This window comes from Dasypus novemcinctus, chromosome 2 (genome assembly GCF_030445035.2).
Source record: "Dasypus novemcinctus isolate mDasNov1 chromosome 2, mDasNov1.1.hap2, whole genome shotgun sequence".
NCBI classification, from domain to species: domain Eukaryota; kingdom Metazoa; phylum Chordata; class Mammalia; order Cingulata; family Dasypodidae; genus Dasypus; species Dasypus novemcinctus.
This window is the reverse complement of record NC_080674.1, coordinates 21000120-21024749: the sequence shown is the minus strand read 5'-3', so window position 1 is coordinate 21024749 and position 24630 is coordinate 21000120. Positions and strand designations below refer to the sequence as shown.

Sequence of the window (24630 nt, the reverse complement as noted above, 5' to 3'; positions counted from 1 at the left end):
ATAGAAACTAGTTAATACCTTCTCTATCAGTTAGGGTTCAATCAGGAAACTGACTCCACTGCCAGTTATGTCAATAGAGGGGACTGAATATGAGAAACAATTCACAAAAACTGTAGATGGACATGGAGGCAACCAGTGAAGGAGATTTAGCACCCCTAGAACTAGAAGAGAGAGTTACGTGTGCCCAGGAGCTGGACTTTATTGCATAGACCATGGAAAGGGAGCTGCTGAGAGGAAATAGGAACACTGAAGAAATGCAATTACTGCCAGAGACAGCACTCAAAGCAGAGAGAGGGGAACAGGAGGGAGAAAGAGAGGAGGAGAGAGGGACAGAGAAGGAGAGAGATTTGGCTTTTTCTGTTTTCCAATTTCCTTCCAATCCTTCTCATTGTTCAGTAAGAGAAGCTGGTCAATGACACTAAATGGCATGTTTTCCTGCAAAACAGAGTGGAGTAGGAAACGGTAGGAATTTAGTCTGAGAGGAATGGGTGAACAAATTTATAAAAGAAGGCTGTTGAGAATATGATTATTCCAGTCACTTTTTATTAGAACCATTTACTGCATAGAGCAATTAAAGAATCATGAGCATTCTACAATGCTGCAGTGGGGCACCACCGTGCTGTCTGCAACTGGAGGTTGTTTCTCCATAAGTACCCCACCACAAACTGGTTTGACAAAATATATGTGTCGGCTTGGCCTTTGGTTGTGGAGGTGGTGTGTGACGCTGCCTCTCCCAGGAGGAAAAAACCTAGAATGGCATTGCACACCATCAAGCAGACACAAGAAAAAAATGCAGGGATTATAACTATCAAATAATATTCAAACATCATGACTGGGAGGAGCAAGAGAACATTCCATATAGTGGAATGAAGAAAAGTCATTAGATGTAAAAAGATAATGCTGGGTTTGATTACTGCCTTCTCCAATTGTCAACTATGTAACCATCTTGGATTTCAATGTCTCTATCAGTAAAAAGTCAGTAAATGCAATTTTCTAAAGAAATTGATCTATAATTAAATTATATGGCAGTATCAAAGTCCTTCCCAAATCATAGGCATTCAATACATATTATTTCCTTAATTATTAATTTTCTTCCATTTAAGGAATATAATATAAATGGTATTTGAGTAACATTAAATTTCACTTTAGGTAGCACCATAAAAGGATTAAATTTGTAGAACACAGAAAATAACAATACTCATGATTTGGAGAATTATAGTAATGGACAGTTAGAATAATGATTTTTGTTTTGGTACCCATATATTTCATAACTGTTCTTGCAGAATATTTCATTTTTAATGTAATGACTGTTGAGCTTTATCAAATGCACAATGACCAGTACCAGTGTTATTGTGCCATTGGTAAAATTACAGTCCTTCTTTATAGAATGATATTTAAGACTCCTGATGACTGTTGCTTTTTCTCAGTCTCTGGGAAAATCTTTTGAGAATTAAGCCCTGAAAGTTTCCTTAAGAGAGGTGTTCTCAGCCCTCCTAAATCTTCAGCTTAATTTTACTCTAACTTCTTGTTCATCATAAATTCACCTGAGATTTTTAACAGAGTTGTGAATCCTGAGAAGTCAAGCTTAAAGATTTTCAATCTCATAGAGTATTTGCTTCTATTAAAATGCCTTGTAAATATATCAAATTGGTCTTTAGAGACTTTCAAGGGAGCCCATTCCTTCTGCCTTTCATTGATATGCAACTTTTAAAAATGTGTGGATTATTTACTAAGCAGCAGTATAAAAACACACAGCATGTAAAGAATGACACAGGACACTTCCCAAATGAAATAAGACTTAGGTTTTATTGTAGAAGAGAAATCTTTATATGTATGTGCTTAAATCTTTTTCAGATATGTATAAAAAATCACCTGAGAGGAAAAAAATCCCATGTTTGCAAACAGCTATGTACCATTGGAAATATTGTATAACTGATAGCCAATGGAATTTTAAAGTAAGATGTATCCATGGTTATTGTCTTGAATGGGAACAGTTGTAAAGATTAAGGAAACCTCTATAGTAATTTTCAAAGTTTTTTTGGATGGGAAGTCAGTTATGTAAGAAGGGCTATTTGTTAAAATTATTATTATCTATTGATAATAATGGACTTCATAATTTCCTCTTCTAGATTTCAAATAAGAAATTAAGATCAGAAAATATTTTCCCTTGGGCTGGTAACGCCCATACCAATTCTCCTTGGTAAGAAACCCTTGATCAATCAGGAAAAGAAATAATTTCTCTTCCATCCCTGCTATTTCTCACCACCTGTGCAATATTCTGTGGAGGTTTTGCTTGTAGTTGGAATCTGTTAAGTATGCACAGTTACTCCATTCAGCCATCCATATCTGTACCCAAAGTGGCACTCTGAAACCTTCGGACACCACCAAAGCACAGTATAAGTAGAAATTGATTGCGCCTTGCCTCACACTTAAATAGAATTGTCAAAAACCTGCTAAACTTACTGTACTGAGTGCATGTAGTTGTTAACAACCATCCTCTGTGAATTACAGTACAGGCTTTGAATGATTTTCTACTTTGAACCTTTATCTGCTCTGCTCACTGCTTTCTGCTGCTTCAAACCATCGCTGCCGTAGGCATTTCTGTTGGTATTCGCACTGCCCATCCACCTCTTCTTTCTCCTTTTCTTGTGCCTTATTTCAGTTGTCTCTCCCTTCAGATACCTCAGTTTTCCCTTAACAGTGCTGGACTTTTATAGACACCCGCTGCTAGGCAGAGCACAATTTGTCCTTGATGTGGTGAACAAGGAGCAAATGAGATGTGATCTTGCACTGTTGGTCTTTCTCATCATTTTTCAGGGAATGGTTGTCCAGAGACTATACTTTAGAATTAGAAACTATTTAGACTCCAATCACTGTTGCAGAGCCAAAGCTAGTTTCAAAACCTGAGGATTGTATACGCCTGGTTTCTCAATTCCCAGTATTTTACTGCCTTTCTATACTGCTCTCTCTTTCCTGAATCCCAGTTATCCTCTCATGCCCAAACTTTCACCATTTTTCCTATCAGATCAATGACTTGAATTAGCAACTTATAATATTTTAGCCACATGATGGTTTTCATAGACTTTCTTCTTAGAGAAAATGTGAGTTTACAAAACAATCATGCATAACATACAGGAATCCCATACATTGCCCTATCACCATCACCTTATATTGTTTAGACATTCATTACAAATGATGAAAAAACATTGTCATAATATTACTGCTGTCTATAGTCCATAGTTTTCACGTCGTGCATTTTTCCCACAAATTATCCTATTATCAACACCACATATTAGAACGGTATATTTGTTATAGTTCCTAAGAGAACATTTTCATAATGTATATTAACTACAGTCCATCATGTACCACAGAGTTCACTATGTTACATGGTTTCCTGCCTTGTACAATCCATCCAAAGTGTACTCTCATTGGTTCTCAGTTTCATCCTAGAGTTGTGCTGTCATCTCCTCAGTCTATTTTAAAATGTTTTCATTACTCCAAGGGGAAAAATCCCATACTCCCTTGTATCCCTCGTTGTTGACCCTTAGCATTGATATAGTACCTTCTTTGTCATTGCTGCAAAAATAATATATTATTACTGTTAACTATAAAATAAAAGTTGAATTAGTTTTATTTTTCCCATGTATCATCATATTCTTGATTCTTTGTAATAAAGGAACATTCTTGTCTTTGTACTATGAGCCACAGTCCTCACCAACAACTGAAATCATTGTGTTATACAGTCCCTAGATTGTCTTCTAGCTTTCTTTCAATTGACATTAATCTCCCTAGACCATACCTTTCAGTCACAATCACATTAATAAATCAGCAGTGTTAGTATTACTCACTATAATGTGTTACCATTAACTCTATCTATTTCCACACATTTTCACTCAACCTTATTAAACATTTGATATACATTTATCATCAACTCTGCCTTCTCAACCCACAATCTGTCTCCTAGTAATCTATATTCAATAGTTTAACTCCGTGAATTTACTCATCATATTTAGTTCTTATTAGTAAGACCATACAATATTTGCTCTTTTGTATCTGGCTTGTTTCACTCAACATAATGTCCTAAAAATCCATCCGTGTTGTCATATGCATCTCAAATTGATTTCTTCTTACAGCTGAATAGTATTCAATCGTATGTATATACTCCCACATTTTGTTTATCCATTCATCATTGATGGACACTTGAATTGTTTTCATTTTTAGCAATTGTAAATAATGCCTCTATGAACATTGGTATGCAAATTCTCTTCATGTCCTTCCTTTCAGTCTTCTGAATATATTCCGTAACAGGACTGCCAGATAATATGGCATGTCTATATTTAGCCTTCTGAGGAACCATCAAACTGTCTTCCACAGAGGCTGCACCATTTTATGTTCCCATCAACACAACAGTGAAAGAGTATTCTTATTTCTCCAAATCTTCTTCAGTATTTGTAGTTCTCTGTTCTTTTAATAATGGCCATTCCATAAAGTGTGAAAATATATCTCATTATAGTTTTGAACTGCCTTCCCCTAATTGGCTAGCAATGTTGAACATCTATTCATGTTCTTTTTGACCATTTGTATTTCCTCTTTAGAAAAATGTCTATTCAAGTCTTTTGCTCATTTTTTAAATTGGGTTGTTTGTATTTATACTGCTGATTTGTATGATCTCCTTATATAACATGGAAATCAAACCCTTATCACAAGTGTATTTTCCAGATATTTTCTCCCATTGCATAGGTTGCCTTTTCACCCTCTTGACAAAATCATTTGAAGCACAAACAAGTTTAAGTTTGATGAGGTCTCATTTATCTATGTTTTCTTTTATTGCTTGTGCTTTGGTTGTAAGGTTTAAGAAATCACCACCTACCACAAGATCTTGAAGATGTTTCTTTACATTTTCTTCAAGAGTTTTATGGTTCTAGCTATTATATTTATGTCCATGATTCATTTTGAATTAATTTTTGTATGTGATGTGAGATAGGAGTCCTCTTTTTTTCTTTTAGATAAGAATTCAAGTTCTGTCAACAATATTTCTTCAATAAACTGTTCTGACCTAGCTGGGAGAATTTGACAATGTTGTCAAAAAGCACTTGACTATAAATATGAGGATTTATTTCTGAACTCTCAGTTTGATTCCAGTGGTCACTATATCTATATGTATGCCAGTATCATGTTGTTTTTACCACTGAAGCTAAGGTTTGCTTTAAAGTCAAGTAGTGTGAGTCCTCCAACTTTGCAGTTCTTTTTAAAGATAATTTTGGCTATTTGGGGTACCTTACCATACAAATAAATTTGATAATTGGCTTTTCTGTTTCTGCAGAAAAGGCTATTGGAATTTATATTGGGATTGTGATGAACCTTTAAATCAGTTTTGGAAAAATTGTCATTTTAACAATATTTAGTCTTCCAATTAATGAATAGAGAATGTCCTTCCATTTACTTAAGTCTTCTTTGGTTTCTTTTAGCAATGTTTTGTAGTTTTCTGAATGTAAGTCTTTTATATCCTCAGTTAAATTTATTCTTATATACTTGATTCTTTTAGTCACAATTGTAAAGGGATTTTTTTCTGACCACCTCCTCATGTTGCTTATTAGCAATGTATAGAATTGGTACTGATTCTTCTGTTCATCTTCTATCCTGCCACTTTGCTGATCTCTACTATTAGTTCTAGTAGTTTTGTTGTGTGTTTTTCAGGATTTTCTAGATATAGGACTGTATCAACAGCATATATCAGATGGTTTACTTCTTCCTCTCCTATTTTGGTGACTTTTATTTCTCTCTCTCTCTTTTTTTTTTTTTTGCAAAATTACTTTAGATAGAACTTCTAGCACAATATTGAATAACAGTGGTGACAGCGGGCATCCTTTTCTTGTCACTGATCTTAGAGGGAAAGCTTTCAGTATTTTACCATTGAGTACAATGTTAGCTGTGGGTTTTTAATATATGCACTTTCATGTTGAGAAAATTTCCATCAATTCCTGTCCTTCAGAGTATTATTATCAAGAAATGATGTGCTCTGTCGAATGTCTTTTCTGCATCAATCGAGAGGATCATGTGATTTTTCTTCTTCATTTTATTAGTGTGGTTTATTTCACTGATTAATTTTCCTGGGTTGAACCACACTTGCTTACCTGGGGAAAAAAACTTATTTGGTTGAAGTGTATAATTCTTCTAATTTGCTTGTGGATTGGTCAGCAAGTATTTTGTGAGGATTTTTGCATTTTTGTTATTAGAGAACTTGGTCTGTAGTTTTCTTTATCTGGCTTTGGTATTAAGGTGCTTTTGGCTTTGTGGAATGATTTTGGTAACATTTCTTTCTTTTCAGTTTTTTGGAAGCGTTTGAGTAGGATTGATATTGGATCCTCTTTGAATGAATGGTAGAATTCACCTGTGAATCCATCTGGTCCTAGGCTTTTTATTTTGAGGAGGTTTTTGATGACTGTTTTGATTGCTTTACATATAATTGATGGCATGTTGAGGTCCTTAATTTCTTCCAGTGCCAGTGTGATCTGTTCATGTGTTTCTAGGAATTTGTCATTTCATCTATGTTGTTTAATTTGTTGGCATACAATTGTTCTTAGTATCCTCATATGATCTCTTTTATTTCTGCGAGGTCAGTGTTAATTCTCACAAACATTTCTGATTTTATTTGCATCTCCTCTTTTTTTCTTTGTTAGCCTAGCTAAAGGGGTATCAATTTTGTTGATATTCTTAAAGAAACAAATTTTGTTTTTTTTTATTCTTTCTATAGCTTTTTTGTTCTCAAATTTTCCAGCTTCATTCCACTATGATCAGAGAAATTGCTATGAATTATTTCAATCTTTTAAAACTTATTTAGGCCTGTTTTGTGACCCAAAATATAGTCTTTCTTGGAGAAAGAGCCATGAACCCTTGAGAAGAATGCATATCCTGTTATTTCAGGTATGATATTCTATAAATGTCTGCTATTTCTAGTTCATTTGTCATATTATTCAAGCTGTCTTTTTCCATATTTATCCTCTTTCCAAATGTTCTATCCAATCCTGAAAGAGGTGTATTGAAGTCTCCAACTATTATTACAGAGACACCTATTTTTCTCTTCAGTTTTGCCAGTGTATGTCTCATGTTTTGGGGGACACTCAGTTTAGGTGCATAAATACTTAATATAGTTATTTCTTCTTGGTGAATTTCCCCCTTCTTAAAATATAATGACCTTCTTTGTCTCTTATAACTGTTTTCCTTTTAAAATTATTTTGTCCAATATTGATATCACTGGTAGATATCTGTTTTTTTACTGTTTGTATGGAATATATTTTTCTATCCTTTCACTTTCAGCCTGATTCTGTACTTGAGTCTAAGTTGAAACTCTTATAGATAGCATATTAATTGCTTATATTCTTTTATCCATTCTGTCAGTCTATATCTTTTGATTAGGAACTTCAGGCCATTAATATTCAGTATTATTTCTGTAGAGGTATTACTTCATTCACCTATTTTATCCTTTGGCTTTCTATTGTCATATCTTACAACACTCTTTCTTTTACTCTTTTAAATTTATAATCTTCATTTCTACAATATTCTCCAAGCCTCTCACCCTTGTCATTTTCTTTCAAGCTGAAGCACTTCCTTTAGTATATCTTAAAAATCCAGTCTCTTCATGAGACACCCTCATTTTTATTTTATTTTATTTTTTGTCTCTGAAGACTTTAATCTTTCTTTCATTTTTGAAGGACAATTTTCCCAGATAAAGAATTCTTGGCTTAGAGTTTTTTTCTTTCAGTACCCTAAATATATCATTCTACTGCCTTGTTAACTCCATGGTTTCTAATGATAGATGATCACTTAATCTTGTTGATCTTCCTTTGTACATGATGCATTACTTTTCTCTTGCTGCTTTCAGAATCCTCTGTCTCTGGCATTTGACATTCTCAATAGTAGGTGTCTCAGAGTAAGTCTGTTTGGATTTATTTTCTTTGGGGTGTGGTGTTCTTCTTGGATATTGACATTATGTTTTCCATAAGGTTTGGGGAATTTTTGGTCTTTAATTCCTCAAATGTTCTCTCTGCCTTTTTTCCATTCTCTTTTTCTGGGATACCTATGATGAATGTTTGTGGCTTCATACTGTTATCCAAGACCCTGTTCAATATTTCTTTTCTCTTTTTGTTCTTGTCTTTTTAAGTTCAGATACTCTGTCTTCTAATTCACTCATTCTGTCCTCAGCCAATTCAAATCTATTGTAGCCCACTAAAGTATTTTTAATATCATCCATTGTGTTTTTCATTCCCAGAAGCTCTGTTACTTTACTTTGTAGACTTTCAAATTGTTCTTTCTGCTCACTCCATGTCTTTTAATATACTTTATCTCTTTAACCACAATTTCTTTTTTAAAAGATTTATTTATTTATTTATTTATTTCTCTCCCCTTTCCCCAACCCCACCGCAGTTGTCTGCTCTCTGTGTCTATTTGCTGTGTCTTCTTTATCCGCTTCTGTTACTGTCAGCTACACAGGAACCTGTGTTTCTTTTCGTTGCATCATCTTGTGTCAGCTCTCCGTGTGTGCAGCACCATTCCTGGGCAGGCTGCAATTTCTTTCACTCTGGGTGGCTTGCCTTAAGGGGCACACTCCTTGCGCGTGAAGCAACCCTACACGGGGGACACCCCTGTGTGGCATGGCACTCCTTGAGCACATCAGCACTGCACATGGGCCAGCTGCACACAGGTCAAGGAGGCCCGGGCTTTGAACTGTGCACTTTCCATGTGGTAGACGGACACTCTAACCACTGGGCTAAGTCTGCCGCCCCCCACAATTTCTTTCAACTCCTTGAATTGATTTATGATATTTTTGTGAACATCACTGATTCATTGTCTTAAATCTATATCTCATCAGGATTTTTGGTGTGTTCCTTTTGGCTGTATCATATCTTCTTGTTTCTTAGTACGACTTGTAGTTTTATTGCTGATGTCTGTGCATCTGATTATGTTAATAATTTTATTGTTGGTCAATTTCTTTCTCTTCTCTAAAGGCATTATTTCATGACTCTTCTTTGATTTTTGTTCAGCTTTTTCTAAAACCTTAAGGTTTCCCTGTCTACGCTATCAAAATTGAGCCACAGGGGCTTGGAAATATGGACAGAGACGAGCTTTCTCTTCTTTCACTTTCCTACATGCCAGCAGATGGTGCTCTTTGGGAAACCTTTCCAGGAAGCTATATCTTTCAACTTCTGCTTGATGCAGAGTCTGAACCTGCACTTCAAAGCAGGACCCTGCCATTCAAACTCTCTGAAGAAAAACTAACTAAGCCCTCTGCTGTACCCTCTCTCTTCCCAGGGAGAAATAATGTTACCATCACAGTTGGCTGTGGTCAGCCACCAGTTTCATCGAGGCTATTTCCTCAGTGTAAGGGATGGACATCTTTCCCAACAGCAGGGATGGGTAACTCAGGGTTTTCCTTTCAGTCTTTTAAAGTCTATTCCCTTCTGGACACTGTGCATGGCACTCTCCTGGTCTTCAGTTCTCCAAGGCAGCTCCCTCAGATAGCTTCTCTACTTCCTCCCCTGTTTTGTAAAGAACACTGTGCCCTGCTTGACCTCCTCCAGCACCGTCTTCCCTGAACACCTTCATAGACTTTGAGAGGACAACTTGGGAAAATAACCACAGAATTTATTTTATCATTTCGTTTTCAATGAGGTACAAATGAAAATATCTTCAAAACAAGCTTTTATATGGCACTATGTCATTATTGATATCTTTGAATAATTTTGAGAGATGAATATAAGGTAGGCTATAAGTTCAAGTGATGCCACATAAGAAGTCTTCAATATGCAATAACCATTTAAAATTATAGATGTGGACCAAATCTCACTAGAAGAGCATGTTAGAAGTTGTGGACTGTGCATACATACAAGCATCAGGAGAGCTTACCTTAACAGATACTGCCATTAAAAGAAAAAAACTTGGTTATATGTTAAGTTAGCATACATTTTTGGAAATCTATTATTTTCAAGTCATCTTTTGCATCCTCTTAATATTCATGCCTAGTGGGAATGTTTTGAATGAAAAACTGAAAATTAATCAAGGGAAAGAGTTGTGTATTTTTCCAACTCATACTTTAGTACCTTTATGCCTAGTATCTCATTACAGAGGAACCTAAAAATATATAAATCATTTATTATAATTATAAGCTGGAAAATAAGAAAAGCTAAAATAAAACAGAATGTCAATTGGAAAACATTATACTAAATCATTGTGCCTATATTTGAAATTATAGATTCAAAATTTTACACTTAATTCAATAAATCCTACCTATATCTTTCCATTTTCCGCCTCCAAATTTTGTCTTTTTCAAAAAGATTTATTTATTTATTTCTCTCTCCTTCCCCCCACCCCGGTTGTCTGTTCTCTGTGTCTATTAGCTGCGTCCTCTTCTTTGTCTGCTTCTGTTGTTGTCAGTGGCACAGGAATCTGTGTTTCTTTTTGCTGTGTCATCTTGTTGTGTCAGCTCTGTGTGTGCGGCACCATTCCTGGGCAGGCTGCACTTTCTTTTGCGCTGGGCGGCTCTCCTTATGGAGCGCAGTCCTTGCGCGTGGGGCTCCCCTACACAAGGGACACCCCTGAGTGGCACCGCACTCCTTGCGCGCATCAGCACTGAGCATGGGCCAGCTCCACATGGGTCTAATAGGCCCAGGGTTTGAACCACGGACCTCCCATGTGGTAGACGGACACCCTAACCGCTGGGCCAAGTCCGCTGCCTCCAAATTGACCAGTTTCTTGCTTACAGTTTAGCAAATAAGTGATTATGAAAGAAGAACTGCAATATTAGTCTCAAATACAATTTGATTATACATTTAAATATTGTCAACACAACTAAAATTTTGACAAGTTTTTAAGCTTCTTTCAGATTTTTAGTTATCTAGAATCATTCGTATCACAAATCTTTCCCATTATCTGGATAAGAAATTTATTGGTATTTCCCTTCTACTCAAAATAAACATTTTAGGTGATATATGTGTGTGTGTATACCTTGATACTTACAGTAACTCAGGAAATTTTTCTCATTTAATAGAAATAAGTCAGAGTATGGTTCCACATTTTCAATAAATTTTATTTTCAGTTAAAATCATATTTTACTCTAAAGATGAAATACTACTTAAAATTATCTTTAGTTATACATCAAAAATAAATTGGATCGATTATTACAAAAGTAATTAAGCACAAAATAATGCTACATATCTTTTAGCACATTAAAGTGTACCTTTGATTATACTTAATAGTGAAAGAAAAAGTGTACACGTGATCAGCTATGGAAAGTTTATGGTGGAAATTGGCTTTAATCATGTGAGAAAGTTAGAAACTATAATGTGAGAGCTCGTGATTGATATACAAACCCAAATAAGACTTTCTTAGAATGGACTAGCAATGAGGCCAGAAGACATTGTGTTCTGCTGGGCTTTTTAAATTTTTTTAAAAATTTTGAAACCATTGTAGATTTGCATGCACTTATAAAAAATGATACAGAGAGCTCTCCTGAACCCTTTGCCCAGTTTCCCCGAATAATATCTTGCAAAACCATAATATAAAGTATTAGAAAATGTATTGAATTTATATAATCCACTGACCTTATTTAGATTTTCCAATTTTTACTTGTAAAATCTGTGTGTGTGTTCAAGTGGTGTGTGTTTAGTGTTATACAATTTTATATCCTTTGCATGTTTGTATCTACCACCACAATCAAGATATTGAACAGTTCCCATTATCCCACAAGGATCACTCATGGTGGTCCTTTTAACACCAGCTCCTCTCCTTCGAGACCTCCTCCATCCTCTGGCTACTACAAATCTGTTAATCATTTCTAAAGTTGTGTTATTTCCAGAATGATACATGAACGGAATCTCACAGTATGTAACCTTTTGGGAATGGCTTTTTCTCAGTTACTGTAATTCCCTAAAAATTAATCAAATTCATTATAAGTATTAATAGTTTCTTCATTTTTATTACTAAGTAGTAGTCCATGTAATGGTTGTATCATATTGTGTTTAACTCTCACTGAGAGACACCACATCTGGATGGTTTCCAATTGGGAGCTATTACAAATAAATGTTATCTGAATATCCATTTATAGGTGTTCTGTGTATAGACATAAGTTTTCATTTCTATGGGATAAATGAGTGAAATGGTTGGGAGATATAGTAAATGTCTGTTTAGTTTTATAAGAAATTGCCAAACTTTACATTTCTTTTCATCAGTGTATCAGTGTTCCAGATTCTGAGCAACCTCACCAACATAATTTGAGGTCTCTTTTAGACATAACACTCTCATCCTCTCCTGAGTATAGGCAATAAGTAATCATCTTTGTGTTTAGAATATTAATGTACAAATACTACTTAAGAATGGTCTAATATTAATAGCACATTATCAAAAAGACCCATCCACATTTAAAATCTGCAAATAAGGATTGTCAGCTGAACTTGGCATACTAATTCTTAATTTAAATTTCCTGGGATCCCTTGAAAAAAAGAACAGGCTTTACCCAAAATTATTTTTAGCTTCAACATGGAAGTGCAGATTGAAGGTACTTCATATCAGAATTGTTAAAGTAATTAATAAACTGAGAAATTGAAAACCGTCAGTGCTTCCATATCCCGATACTAAAATGAATACAATATTTTCATACAACCTTGATTTGCTGAAAATGTGTAAATATATTTATTTGACACATAACCCACAATAGCAGGTAGAGTTTTCCTACTTAGGCAGAATAAAATATTAAGCATTCATTATTAGATGATTCATTGAGTACATTTAATGAATAAGTGAGAGCCCTTACCAACTAATTCTACAATGAAGTTATACAGTCCTTAATAGATTGATTTTCATTTCGGAATACTTGAAATATGATACAGATGTGTCTAATTATGCAAATTGTGTTTAAAATATGTAAACATAAAGAAACCAGAATAATGGCTCCACTAATTTTAGTACCTCAAAAAAATGTTTTAAATGTGTAAATTATTCTAAAATGCATGTTAATTTTCAATAATCTAGTGTGATAGGCATATTACAATAGCTATTTTAGAAATATAATTATGCAGGTACTAGATAGAAGAGTCTAAACTAGCGAGATTGGAAGCCAGGGGACCAATTAGTTTCTTGAGTACAGGTAATCTGAAATGAATAGTCTGAAATGATAGATACATGTAGTTGGAAGATAGTTGGAGAATAATATTGGGAATGTATAACAATAATTTTGGAATTAGATGAGGATTGTGGTTAATAATATGAATACAGGAAAATTCTACTACAGGGTGTTTAGAATGTGGTGATACATGTAAAAATATAACTAGTACAGTTTATGGACTATAGTTAACAACAATATTGTAATGTTTTTGTAGCAAAATAAAAGTTGGTACTATAGTAATTCTAAAGGTAAAAAAAAGAATATTGGGTTTAGTTTTGTGAGAAATGAACACGATTAAGCATTATTCGTTCTCTTTATTTTTTTCATTAATAAGGAGACTTTATGTATGTCGTTTAACTAATCTGTGTTCATCTGTTTATCTTTCTGAACACTGTAGGAACAACCAAGTTAGCAGTTGAAATTAGATGAGGTAAAAGTGCCTGAAAAAGAACTTTTTTAGAGTCATGTTTCCATAAATTGTTGAGCTTTTTTTCAGTTCTTTTACATTTGTGAATTTGAAATAATATTGCTACACTGGGGGAAAAAAAATTCCGGGTAAGACAAAAAAAGACTGGAAAGGGCTGTTTTGATGACACTGAGAATTTGGTATCAATGCACCCCACCTTCCCACCTACTCACAATCTATTCCACTTCCAGTTTTCTGAATAGCCATGTAGCATGCAGTGTATGCCCCCACCTCATCTTTCACTTCACCTTACAGGTAACACCAACTTGATTCTTGCATATCAATCGAACCTAACTCTGATTGTGTTAGAGTCAAGAAACCTTTTACAATGTTAGCAAATCAAATCAGACAGAGCCATGGTAAAATATCTGGGAATAAGTATTCTATTATGGAGCTTCTGTCAGTAAAGTTGATAACAGGGAAATGTGGCAAGGGAGGAATATGTTTGATAAACTAAAATTTTACATTTAATAGGACTCATCCATTATAGCTCTCCGTAGATATGTCAGCAGAGTCTCTATATGTGTACAAATTAAACATTTGCCGAATGCCGTCTTAAACTAAAATTTATTTTCCTGAATGCACAGGTACCTCTGTTCTACAGGTGACAGCTACGGATGCAGATGACCCTACCTATGGAAACAGTGCCCGGGTGGTTTACAGCATTCTCCAGGGACAACCCTACTTCTCCGTAGATCCAAAAACAGGTTAGTGCATTCATATAATTTGTGTGTAGGTGCATGGTATAATATAAGGAAGCAATGCTTTTTATTTCTGTGTGTACTTCTGTGAAAGGCATTATTATTTTAGCACAATTAAAATATTCTCACTTCTGCTAATATAACAGAAGTGAATAATTGAAGATGAATTTACTGTTTTTCATTATTTTGAATAGCCATTAATTATTCCAATATCAGTAAAAACTACTTACCTTTGCATATTCCTATAACATAAATAAATATTGCCTGTTTAAAATAAATTGCGGATATTTCATAAAATGATATTTTCAAGTGTATTATTTGTTCTGCTTACATATTAGTTTTAATTTTTTGCCAAAGGGTGAATGATTTATTGAGATTTTCCATAACTTTATTTCTTTTTATGAATTTATTTATCACATAAGTATAATGTATTATTTATATCTTGTATAAGATATACCCTGGAAGAATTGCTCTATCTTGAACTACAAGTTTTTCATAAAGAGCACATTTTCAGGCCACAAATATTGCATTTTGTAAATGAAATTAACTGAGAACAAAGTCAACCACCTATAAACAATTTTTTCTAGGAAAATATGAATTCTTCTCTCTTTCTCTACTTTTTTTTCCTGGCCAAAGCAACCATTTCATATGATATGATGTAAAAGGGGAATGAAGCATATTCAAGAATGCTTTATAGGTTAAACTACAATGACATAAACCTGAAACCACAATAAACTCATTGGCACACAATTGTTACCTAAAACCTGGCTAAATATAAACGCTTGTTTAATTTAGCCAGATTTTTAGTGAGAACCCAGTATCAAGCTACATTAATCCTTTCAAGAAAGCAAGTCATCATCAGACACAGATGAAATGGGGAGACGTCCAGGATATTCCAGCAGGTACCTGTGTTATTTCTGGTCATATTTGATGCCCTCTGAAGCAGATTAGTATGTGGAATCTCCAAGAATTAATAAAAGGCACAGCCACATAACTTCCTCAACAAGGAATCATCTCTTTTATATTCAAATTACTATATAGCATATGTTGCATTTTTTGGCCAACACTGCTCCATATCTATCAATTTCTTCTTTGCTTTTCATTGTTTGAGAAAATGAGGTGCAACCAATAAGACATTCTGTGTATAAGTATGTTCTTGATAGTTAATACCACTAGAATGTTTGCTAGGAAGTCTGTTATTATCATGTTAATTAGAAGATATGATCAGGTTATTTGCCTTCTCTCTTTCCCCGGGGTGCTCTACCCCTTAGTACTTGGAGCAAGAATAGATTGCTCCTTGCTGCTTAACACTTTCTTTCCCACAAGTTAAGAAGAAAACAATAATGAACTTATATAGATACATAAGTGAAGAATACCTTCACACACATACACACATATATCTATATAGACTATGTGATTATCTAGTAATTAATTACATGTGTTTAGTATAACATAACTTATAATATGTAGTCAAAGGAAATAAAAATAGAAACCTGCAAAATAAAAATAAATAGCATGAGACATAAAATGAGTATGAGACATATGAGTTCTCTTACTGCCAAAACATCACTAAATATGTAGAAATACATGTATTTATTAGCTTAGTAATCAAAGTGATGTACAATACTGTACATATATGTGTGCACACATTATTGCTTCTTTAGGAGAGTTAGAATTAGTTGAAAATTTAACTGGTGATGTTCACCTCATTCTGTTTTCCAAATAACTACAGTTGTTTTAAATATGATAGAAATGTATTTCTCCCTTTAAATATACATCTCCCTAGAGGAAACAAAGAAAGAAAGAGACTGTTTATGTATTTCCATTCCCTTGTTTAAGGCTACACATGCTCATTGATATATGCACATACACACACATCCCTACACATGGCTTTAGTCCATTAACTGTCCCTATATATTGCTAAATGTACATTTATAAATAAACATTATATTTACTTAATAGACTGTTGCTAATATATAGACACCCCTATGGAATATTTTTTTAAATTTTCACATCCTTTTTGAACATATATTTTATTAAAAAACAAAGAACAATTTTGTGTCTTTTTGTATATGTCTGTATGAAGATGTTTGAATATGTTTGTGCAAGTACATGTACACGTCTATATGTGCATGTGCACCTTAGATGGATGGACTAGTATTGGACTCTGCTGTAGTTTGTGCTTTAGTCAAAGCAAAAGTATCAATAACATAATATTTGAGTAAAAATTCAATCATTTATACTTATTTAGCATAGGTTAATTAATTACAGTTTTAAAAATATTTAAAACATAAGTAGGCTGCTATTCAGTTACTGTTCTGTGAAATGTTCTTTGCTTTTATATTTCTTCATACATTCCTTTAAGAGATGTGATTTTTGAGTGCAATGTGTTTGTACATTGTTGATATGATTCATATTGAATATTATACTTACTAAAGCATTATGAGAATCTATGGATATATACTGTGGCCATTAAGGATAGTCTTTTGAAGGTCATTTAAATTAACCAAAAAGATTTTTTTTGTTCATTTGTGCTTAAAAGTGCTATAATTATGTGATTAAGCATCATCAAAACTAACAAATCTAATTGAAATTCAACTTAAAATGGGTAAAGTATAAATAAACATACTCAAAACTAAAGAATCAATTACTTTGGATGAGAGGTTACATAGGTATGAGTGAGAGTAATTACTTATAAAGGAATATTTAAATAGTGTCATTCTTATGGTATCCTCCCCAGTTGATGTGATTGTAATGCAACATGTTTTCATTGCTTTCAACACGGATTAAATTTAATAAAACAGAATTCTTGGGTCCAAATAAAGTAGAGTTAAGGCTTTATAGCTAAGACCAGTTCTGTGGATTGCCTTATTTTCATTACGTTAAAATATATTTAGTTACCCATTATTATTTTCTAATGACCAGCTGTCTATGGGACATTGGTTTCCTATTATAAACCATCCACAGATGGTTGTAGTCAGCAAAATGAATTATGTGGCTATTGAGTTACTATACTTCCCATAATTACTTTAATAAGGTTTATGTTGTATTGTACTAGAATCCCATTAATCAATGTGGTAAAACATGCATATTGTAAATAATTTATTGTTTAAAACAATTTTTGTTGAGGTAATTATTTCATGATGTTTGTTCAATATATAATAACAACAAAAGACGGACTGCCCATGGATGAAAAATGAAGTCTAAGCTTACCATTTGAAGGATGCCGAAATCTATGAAAAGATAAACTAAAGGAGCTAGAAATGAAAGAAAAAAGTAATATAATATTTCTTACCAGGTTCATGTAAATATCATGTCAATTTAGGCTTAATGAGGAAAATTCTGATTTGAATACACTGATTCTTTTAGATAGAAGGAATTTTTATAGAATTAGTAAATAGAAAACCATTTTAATGTTAACAAAAACAACTAATCCCTAAGGAAGGCATTTTGGGAAAGCCACTGAATATAATATAATTTCAGCTACATTAAAAATACATAAATGTATTTTAGATTTCTGTGCTTCTTTAGATACTGTGTGATTTCTGTCAAGCAATGACAGAACAAGCTGATTGAAATAGATGCTGCAAGGAACTAATTTCCTTGACTTGGGGCAAAGGCAGAGCCCATGTGAAAGCTTTAGAAACAGAATGGGAACATCACCCAGAAGGAAAGTGTGGAGTTATGAACTGGGAATAAAAATATGTTAATGGTTATTGGTTTTACAGACATTTGATGATTCTTTCTGCTGTTTCATTTAGTAACATATGAATGACTTCAAGTTCTTTTTGTTAGTAAATATAATTCAAGTTATGCTTGTGCTTATTTCATACAAATAGCGAATCCTCCTGAGGTCCATACAGGAGTAAAACTGTTGTAAAAGGGAAAACAGAGGCATAATGCTGGCTTATAAAACCCACGTTAAGTTTTATTTAAGATTGTTACATTAGCAGCTCTGACTGTCCATTCTTCTGACCATAACAATAATTAAATGAAACATTTAAAAACACATATTAATGGCTATTGGGACAGTTATAAGATTAATATTGGTATACACATATGTGATAGTTTCATGTCTCAGCTTGGCTAGGTTATGTTGATATGGTTGCTTGTCCAAATGCTGATCTGCTTGTTAATGCATGGATATTTCAAAATGCAATTTGCATCTATAATCAATTGATTACATTTACAATCAACAAAGAAGATTACCTTCAGTAATGTGGAAAGTTTCCTTGTCCAATTGACTGGAGGAATTGAAAACCAGAACTGGGGATATAAGAAGTCAGAAGAGGAATTTGGACTCCAGCATTGGTTCTTCCCCTGAGAAATTCAGACTAAGGAGTTCAGCTTCACCTTTATCAAAGTTTCCAGCTTGTGGTCTGTCCTGCAGAGTCTGGTATGGATGCACTATTGATATGGACCCACTAAGCCTAGATTCTGGGTTCAGTGTTGTAGCTCAAGAAATTTGTTTAACAGTTTGTTCTAGCGGTTGGCTCAAGAATGGACCAAAATGTAGCCTACATGACCTAAAGTTCAAATGCTAGCACTTCCTTGATGAAAATTATATAGGGAGGATCCAAAGGTTTAGAGAGATTGGAATGTTAGAGTAGATTTATCATGTAAGAATTGCTCACCCAAGCTGGGAATCTCCAAAGGACATATCTTTTACTATGAGTATGAGTAATAAATTAGTGAGAGCAGCTCCATCATCTCTGTAGAGTTATTTGGTTGCTCTTCTCTGAAAGTCAGATATTACTCTGTAAATTGTTACCATTGAACTTGGATCCTTAAACAAAATGGGGATGATCAGGTCCTAGGTTGGCAAGAACAAAATAGTAGCACTTAATCTCCACAAAACAAGATGGGCATGGCTACCATAATGGACAGCATAATCAATGCAGTAATCAGAATAGTGTGGCTCACAGAAACTTACAGTGTTGGCTAATTGTGGAATACCTAGTAGTGAAATAAATGGAAAGTATACCAAATTCTTACTTGATCCATTTTATAAACAGAAGAGCTCTAGGTCAAGTGAACAAAAGTCTGGTTTGAATCACAAAAGAGAGTCACAGCCCTTCAATTGATTGTCAGATATTAGACAGTTTATAGCATTTTGCCCTTGAAAGAAGTAAAGTTGGGTCCATTCCTTTGGGGAAGGATTCTGCTATGCTGCCAAAAATGTATACTATTAATATTCTTTCCAACTTTCCCCAGTGGGACCAGTGGCCATTTACCAGGGTGACTGTACATTGAGGAAAAGGAAAGGATCAGACATTTTGGGGCTTAATGGTCACTGGCATTGAACTGACACTCCAGGAGACCCAAAATGTAATCGTGGTACTCTGGTCATAGTAGAATAAGCATTGGTGTGTCTGGTCATCAAGGGAGTTTTAACTCAAATCCATATAACAGTGGGTCCAGAGGGGTCCTGAAACATTCTGTGGTCATTTCCCTAGTTCCAGAATGCGTAATTGGAATGGATATACTGAACAACTGAGAGAATCCCCACATTGGTTTCCTGGCTTATGAAGTGAGGGCTATTATAGTAGGAAAAGGAATGTGCAAGCCACTAGAACCACCTCTGCTTAGGAAAATAATAAACCAGAAGCAACACCACATTCCTGGAGGAATTGAAGGGTTTAGTGCCACCATCAAGGTCTTGAAGGTTGTAGGGATGGTGATTCCCACCATATCCCCATTCAACTCTCTTATTTGGTCAGTGCAGAAGACAGATGGCTCTTCGAGAACACCAGGTGATGACTCTAATTGCAGCTGCTGTTCCAGATGTGGTATCATCGCTGAGCAAATCAGCACTTCACTTGATACCTGGTATGCAACTATTGATCTGGCGGAATCAGTTTTCTTGATACTTGCTAGTGAAGACCACCAGAACCAGTTTTCTTTAAGCTGTTGAGGCCAACAATGTGCTTTTATTGTCCAACCTCATTATTAATCTGCAAGGATCTTGATCAATTTGTATGACAGGGGTGGGAAATAAATCCAACAAAATTTCAGGGATTGCCCAGCTCCATGAAATTTATAGGCATCCAGGGGTGTGGGACAATTGGAGATCTCTCTTCTAAGGTGAAGAATAAACTGCTGCATCTTGTCCCTCCTACTACCAAAAAATAGGCATAACACCTATTTTAGGCTTCTGTGCAAGCTGTTTTTCCACTTGGGACATATAATTTAGCAGATCCTATGGGTCTTGAATTGTCAGTGGCAGATAAATATGCTGTTTTGAGACCTTGGCATGCAATTATAGGTCAATCATAGCACAAATGATTTGAATTTTGGAGCAAAGCCCTGCCATACATTGCAAATAAGAAGTCTTTTTTGAGAAACAGGTTTTCACATGTTATGGGACCTTAGTGGAGACCTAAGACTTAACAGTGAGCCATGAATGTACCATGAACAGTGGTCTGCTCATCATGAATATGGTATTGTCTGACACTCCAGCCCATAAAGTTGAGTATGCACAGCAGTACTCCATCATCAAATGGAAGTAATGTACAGGAGATAAATCTTCAGCAGGCCCTGATTGCACAAGTAAATTACACGAGAAAGTGGTTCCCATTTCTGTCACATTACCTTCTGTATTAGTGATCCAAAGGGGTGCTGATGTAAAGTACCAGAAATCTTCTGGGTTTTATAAAGGGTATTTATTTGGGGTAGAAGCTTAGAGTTACCAGGCCATAAAGCATAATTTAATCAAGTAAGAGTGAAACTTCTGAATTTAATACATCTAATGTACTCTGAAGGACAGACCGATTTACAAACATAATCCAATATTTGTTTTTGGAATTCATAAATAATGCCAAACTGCTACACCTTCTCACTCTCATTCTATGGCTTCTTTGGGGTTCCCTACAAATAATTAACAAAGAAAGAGAAAACACTATCTGGTTTACAGATGGTTCTGTACAATGTGTGAGTACCACCTCAAAGTGTACAGCTGCAACTCCTTTCTGCGAACTACCTGAAGGACAGTGGTGAAATAAATTCCTACTATGGGCAGAACTTCGAACAGCAAACTTATTTATTTTGCTTAGAAAGAGAAATGTCTAGAGGTGCATTTGTATACTGATTCATATTATGGCCAATGGCTTGGCTGGATAGCCAAGGATTGGAAGGAAAATTGGTCAAAAAGATGTCTGGGGGAGAGATATGTGGATATACATTTCAGAACTGGCAAAAAATATGAAGATATTTGTCTCCCGTGTGAATGCTCACCAGAGGATAACCTCAGCAGAGGAGGATTTTATTAATCAAGAGGACAAGATGACCTGTTTTCTGGATATCAGCCAATATCTTTCCTCAGCCAGTCCTGTCATTACCCAATGGACATATGAGCAAAGTAGACATGGTGGTAAGAATGATAGTTATGCATAGGCTCAGCAACATGGAGTTCTACTACTGTTCAATGTTAACTTGGTTTCAGCCATTGCTTTGTGCTCAGTCTGTAAGCAACAAAGACCAACCCTTATCCCCATGACTTTATACTCTGCTAGTCTAGAAGTCTTAGGTCCACCAGGAGACACAACAATGATTCCACTGAACTGGAAGTTAAGGCTGCCACCCAACTACTTTGTTCTCCTCATGCCTCTTAATCAGCTGGTATGTAAGAGAGTTACTGTAGTGGCTGGTATGATCCATCCTGAATATCAAGGGGAAATAAGATGGCTCCTGCACAGTAAGATGAAGAACAGCTTGTCTCTAATATAAGAAATTCCTTAGGGTTTCTCAAGACTTGTGATTAACTTTAATGGAAAACTGCAACAATCCACCCTAGGCAGAACTATTGGCCTAGAAACTGCATGAATGAAGGTTTGGTTCACCCCACCAGGTAAAGAACCATGACCAGCTGAGGTGCTTGCTGAAGGTAAAAGGAATATTCAATGGGCCATGGAAGAAAGTAGCTTTAAATAACAGCTACAGCCACATGATCAGCTGCTGAAATAAGATCTGCAATGGTTATGAGTATTTATTCTTTGTTTTGTTTTGAATATGTTGACATGTGTGAATCTTTGTTTTCTTCCCTCTCTTGCCCCTTTATCACATAACATAAGTTGTAATAATGTTACATCATAGTATTTAGTTACTCTATAGGAGTGAATATCACCCAAAGACTTGAATCATTTTCCTGGCACAGGGTTAGTGCATTTTCAGTTGTAGGTAGGAAAGTCACATCATATTAGACACATGTATGACAATATTACTGACCTTTATTTGTAGCTTTAGTATGGCTTAAAGAGATGGGTGCCAAATTAACAGCAAGTGAACTGTGATACATAATTCCATGCATCAACTTGGCTAGGTAATGGTGTACATTTGTTTGATCAGCACTGGGGGATTGTTAATACGATGGTATTTTTACATGTTATTTACATTTATAATCAATTCTTTGCATCTGTGTTCAACAAAGGAGATTGTCCTGAGCAATTTTAGGGCTTGTCTCTGTTTTAGAGGTCTTAAACGCCAGAATTGAGAATTTCAGAAATCAGTAGAGGAATTCAAACTCAACCTCACTATATTCTTGTTTGAATTTCTAGCCAGTCAGTATCTCTTAAGGAATTTGGACTAAAACTTTGTCATTATCTTTATGAGAGTTTCCAGTTTAGGGCCTGAGTTGCAGAGTTTGGACTTGCCATCTCCCACAGTGCTTTGAGTCAATTCCTTACAATACATCAATCAATCAATCTGTCTCTGTCTATCTATCTGTCTGTCTGTCTATCATCTATCCATCCATCCACCCATCCATCCATCCATTTGTGTATCCGTCTTGTTATTTCTCTTTCTCTGAACCCTAATATGATATACTTTAAAGTAGCCCATCATTTTATGTAATATTTATATATTATACACTTTAATGAAAGTGCTTTTATTCAGAATATAAAAGCACCTGAATGTATTTGTTATTAAATGCTAAATTTCATTTTATATACGTAAAATTAGTAAGACCAGAAAAGCTACCTTTTAAAGATATGCAGAGAGATCAGCAGATATTATTTTTTCAGCACCCCTAGTGCATTTTAGCACTTGTATAGTTTCTGATACATGATGTTACAAAAGGGCGAGCAGTTGGCTTCATATTTCTTGTTAGTCATGCCTTTCTGTATTATTCGCACCCATTCTACATAGAACAGGATACCTGACATCAAATAAAATGCACTGCACCCAGTGATGACTGTCAGTTCTAAAGACACAAGTAACATTAGCATTTATTTTGACATGGCATTGTTGTAAATACAATGGAGAAATTGTGTGCTTAGCCTTCTTAGGAAAATATTAATAAGAAGTTTGTCATATTATTATTTAATTATTATAAAATAATTTATATATACATATATATATATTTCCAAGATAGTAAAGTTTAATTCTAAAACAATCTGGAGTTACATCATGTTCAAATGTTAAGCTGCTTCCTAGAGTAAATTGATCAATTTATTTTATTTTATGTTCCTTTTTATTGGTAGATAAATTTAAAATAGTAATGCCTAAATTACATGAAAAATAATGCAATTTTCTTAGTTCAGCCTTTGGAAAAAATGTAGGTATCCAATAAAATTTCTTTTCTGGCCTACTTCAAAATTGATATGAATTTCCAAAATTATTACATGGTACATCATAATGAGATTTTTAAAGAGGCATAAGAAATAGAAAAAATAAATTGTTTGGAAGAATTCTTAAGTCCAAATAACTACATAACTTTTTTCCTAAAGAGAGGGGGTTGCTTTGCAGTTAAATGCCATCCCAAGCATTTTTCAGGAAGGAATTGTACAATATCAAAAAAGAAAAATGCTGTTACAATATTTGGAATAATAACTTGAAATAAAAGCAAGATAACAAGTCTTCTTTTATCTCCAGAATTGAGGATTCGGAACAGCTCTCTTTATTCAAAATAGTGTCTTTAGATAGGGTAAACTGGCATGTTCTGTGTGAAACAGTTGTCATTAATGTACAGGTCTGGACCAACAATAGCTTTGACACTCCAAGGTGATCTTTCCCTAATACCTTATCACAAAAATCAATCAGCCATAAAAATGCATTCAAAGAAAGGTCTCAGTGAATTTCTTATGATATATTTGAAAACAAGACTTCAACATTCTTTCTCTAGGTCTGCACAATGTAGATTAAAATCAATGATAGTTTGCATTCTATTTAATCTCCCTCCAAATTTTTCATTTCTACAATGAGCAAAAATATAAAGTGCAGGGAAGATTTCTGTAGTTGGAAGAAGATGTAAAGCATCTTTAAAAGTTTTGTTGATTTCAATATTTATTTTACAGAATTAAATATGGCAATCT

At 34.5% G+C, this 24630-nt stretch overlaps 1 protein-coding gene across 5 annotated transcripts in view; it reads left to right on the top strand.

Moving 5' to 3' along the window:
- Window positions 1-24630, top strand: part of CDH18 (cadherin 18) — a 1139369-nt gene that overhangs the window by 877023 nt on the left and 237716 nt on the right. For all 5 annotated transcript variants that reach the window (XM_058307287.2, XM_058307289.1, XM_058307283.2 and 2 more), the window contains one exon: window positions 14210-14329. In XM_058307287.2, coding sequence (XP_058163270.1) covers window positions 14210-14329 — 120 coding nt within the window. The remainder of the gene's footprint in view (window positions 1-14209; window positions 14330-24630) is intronic.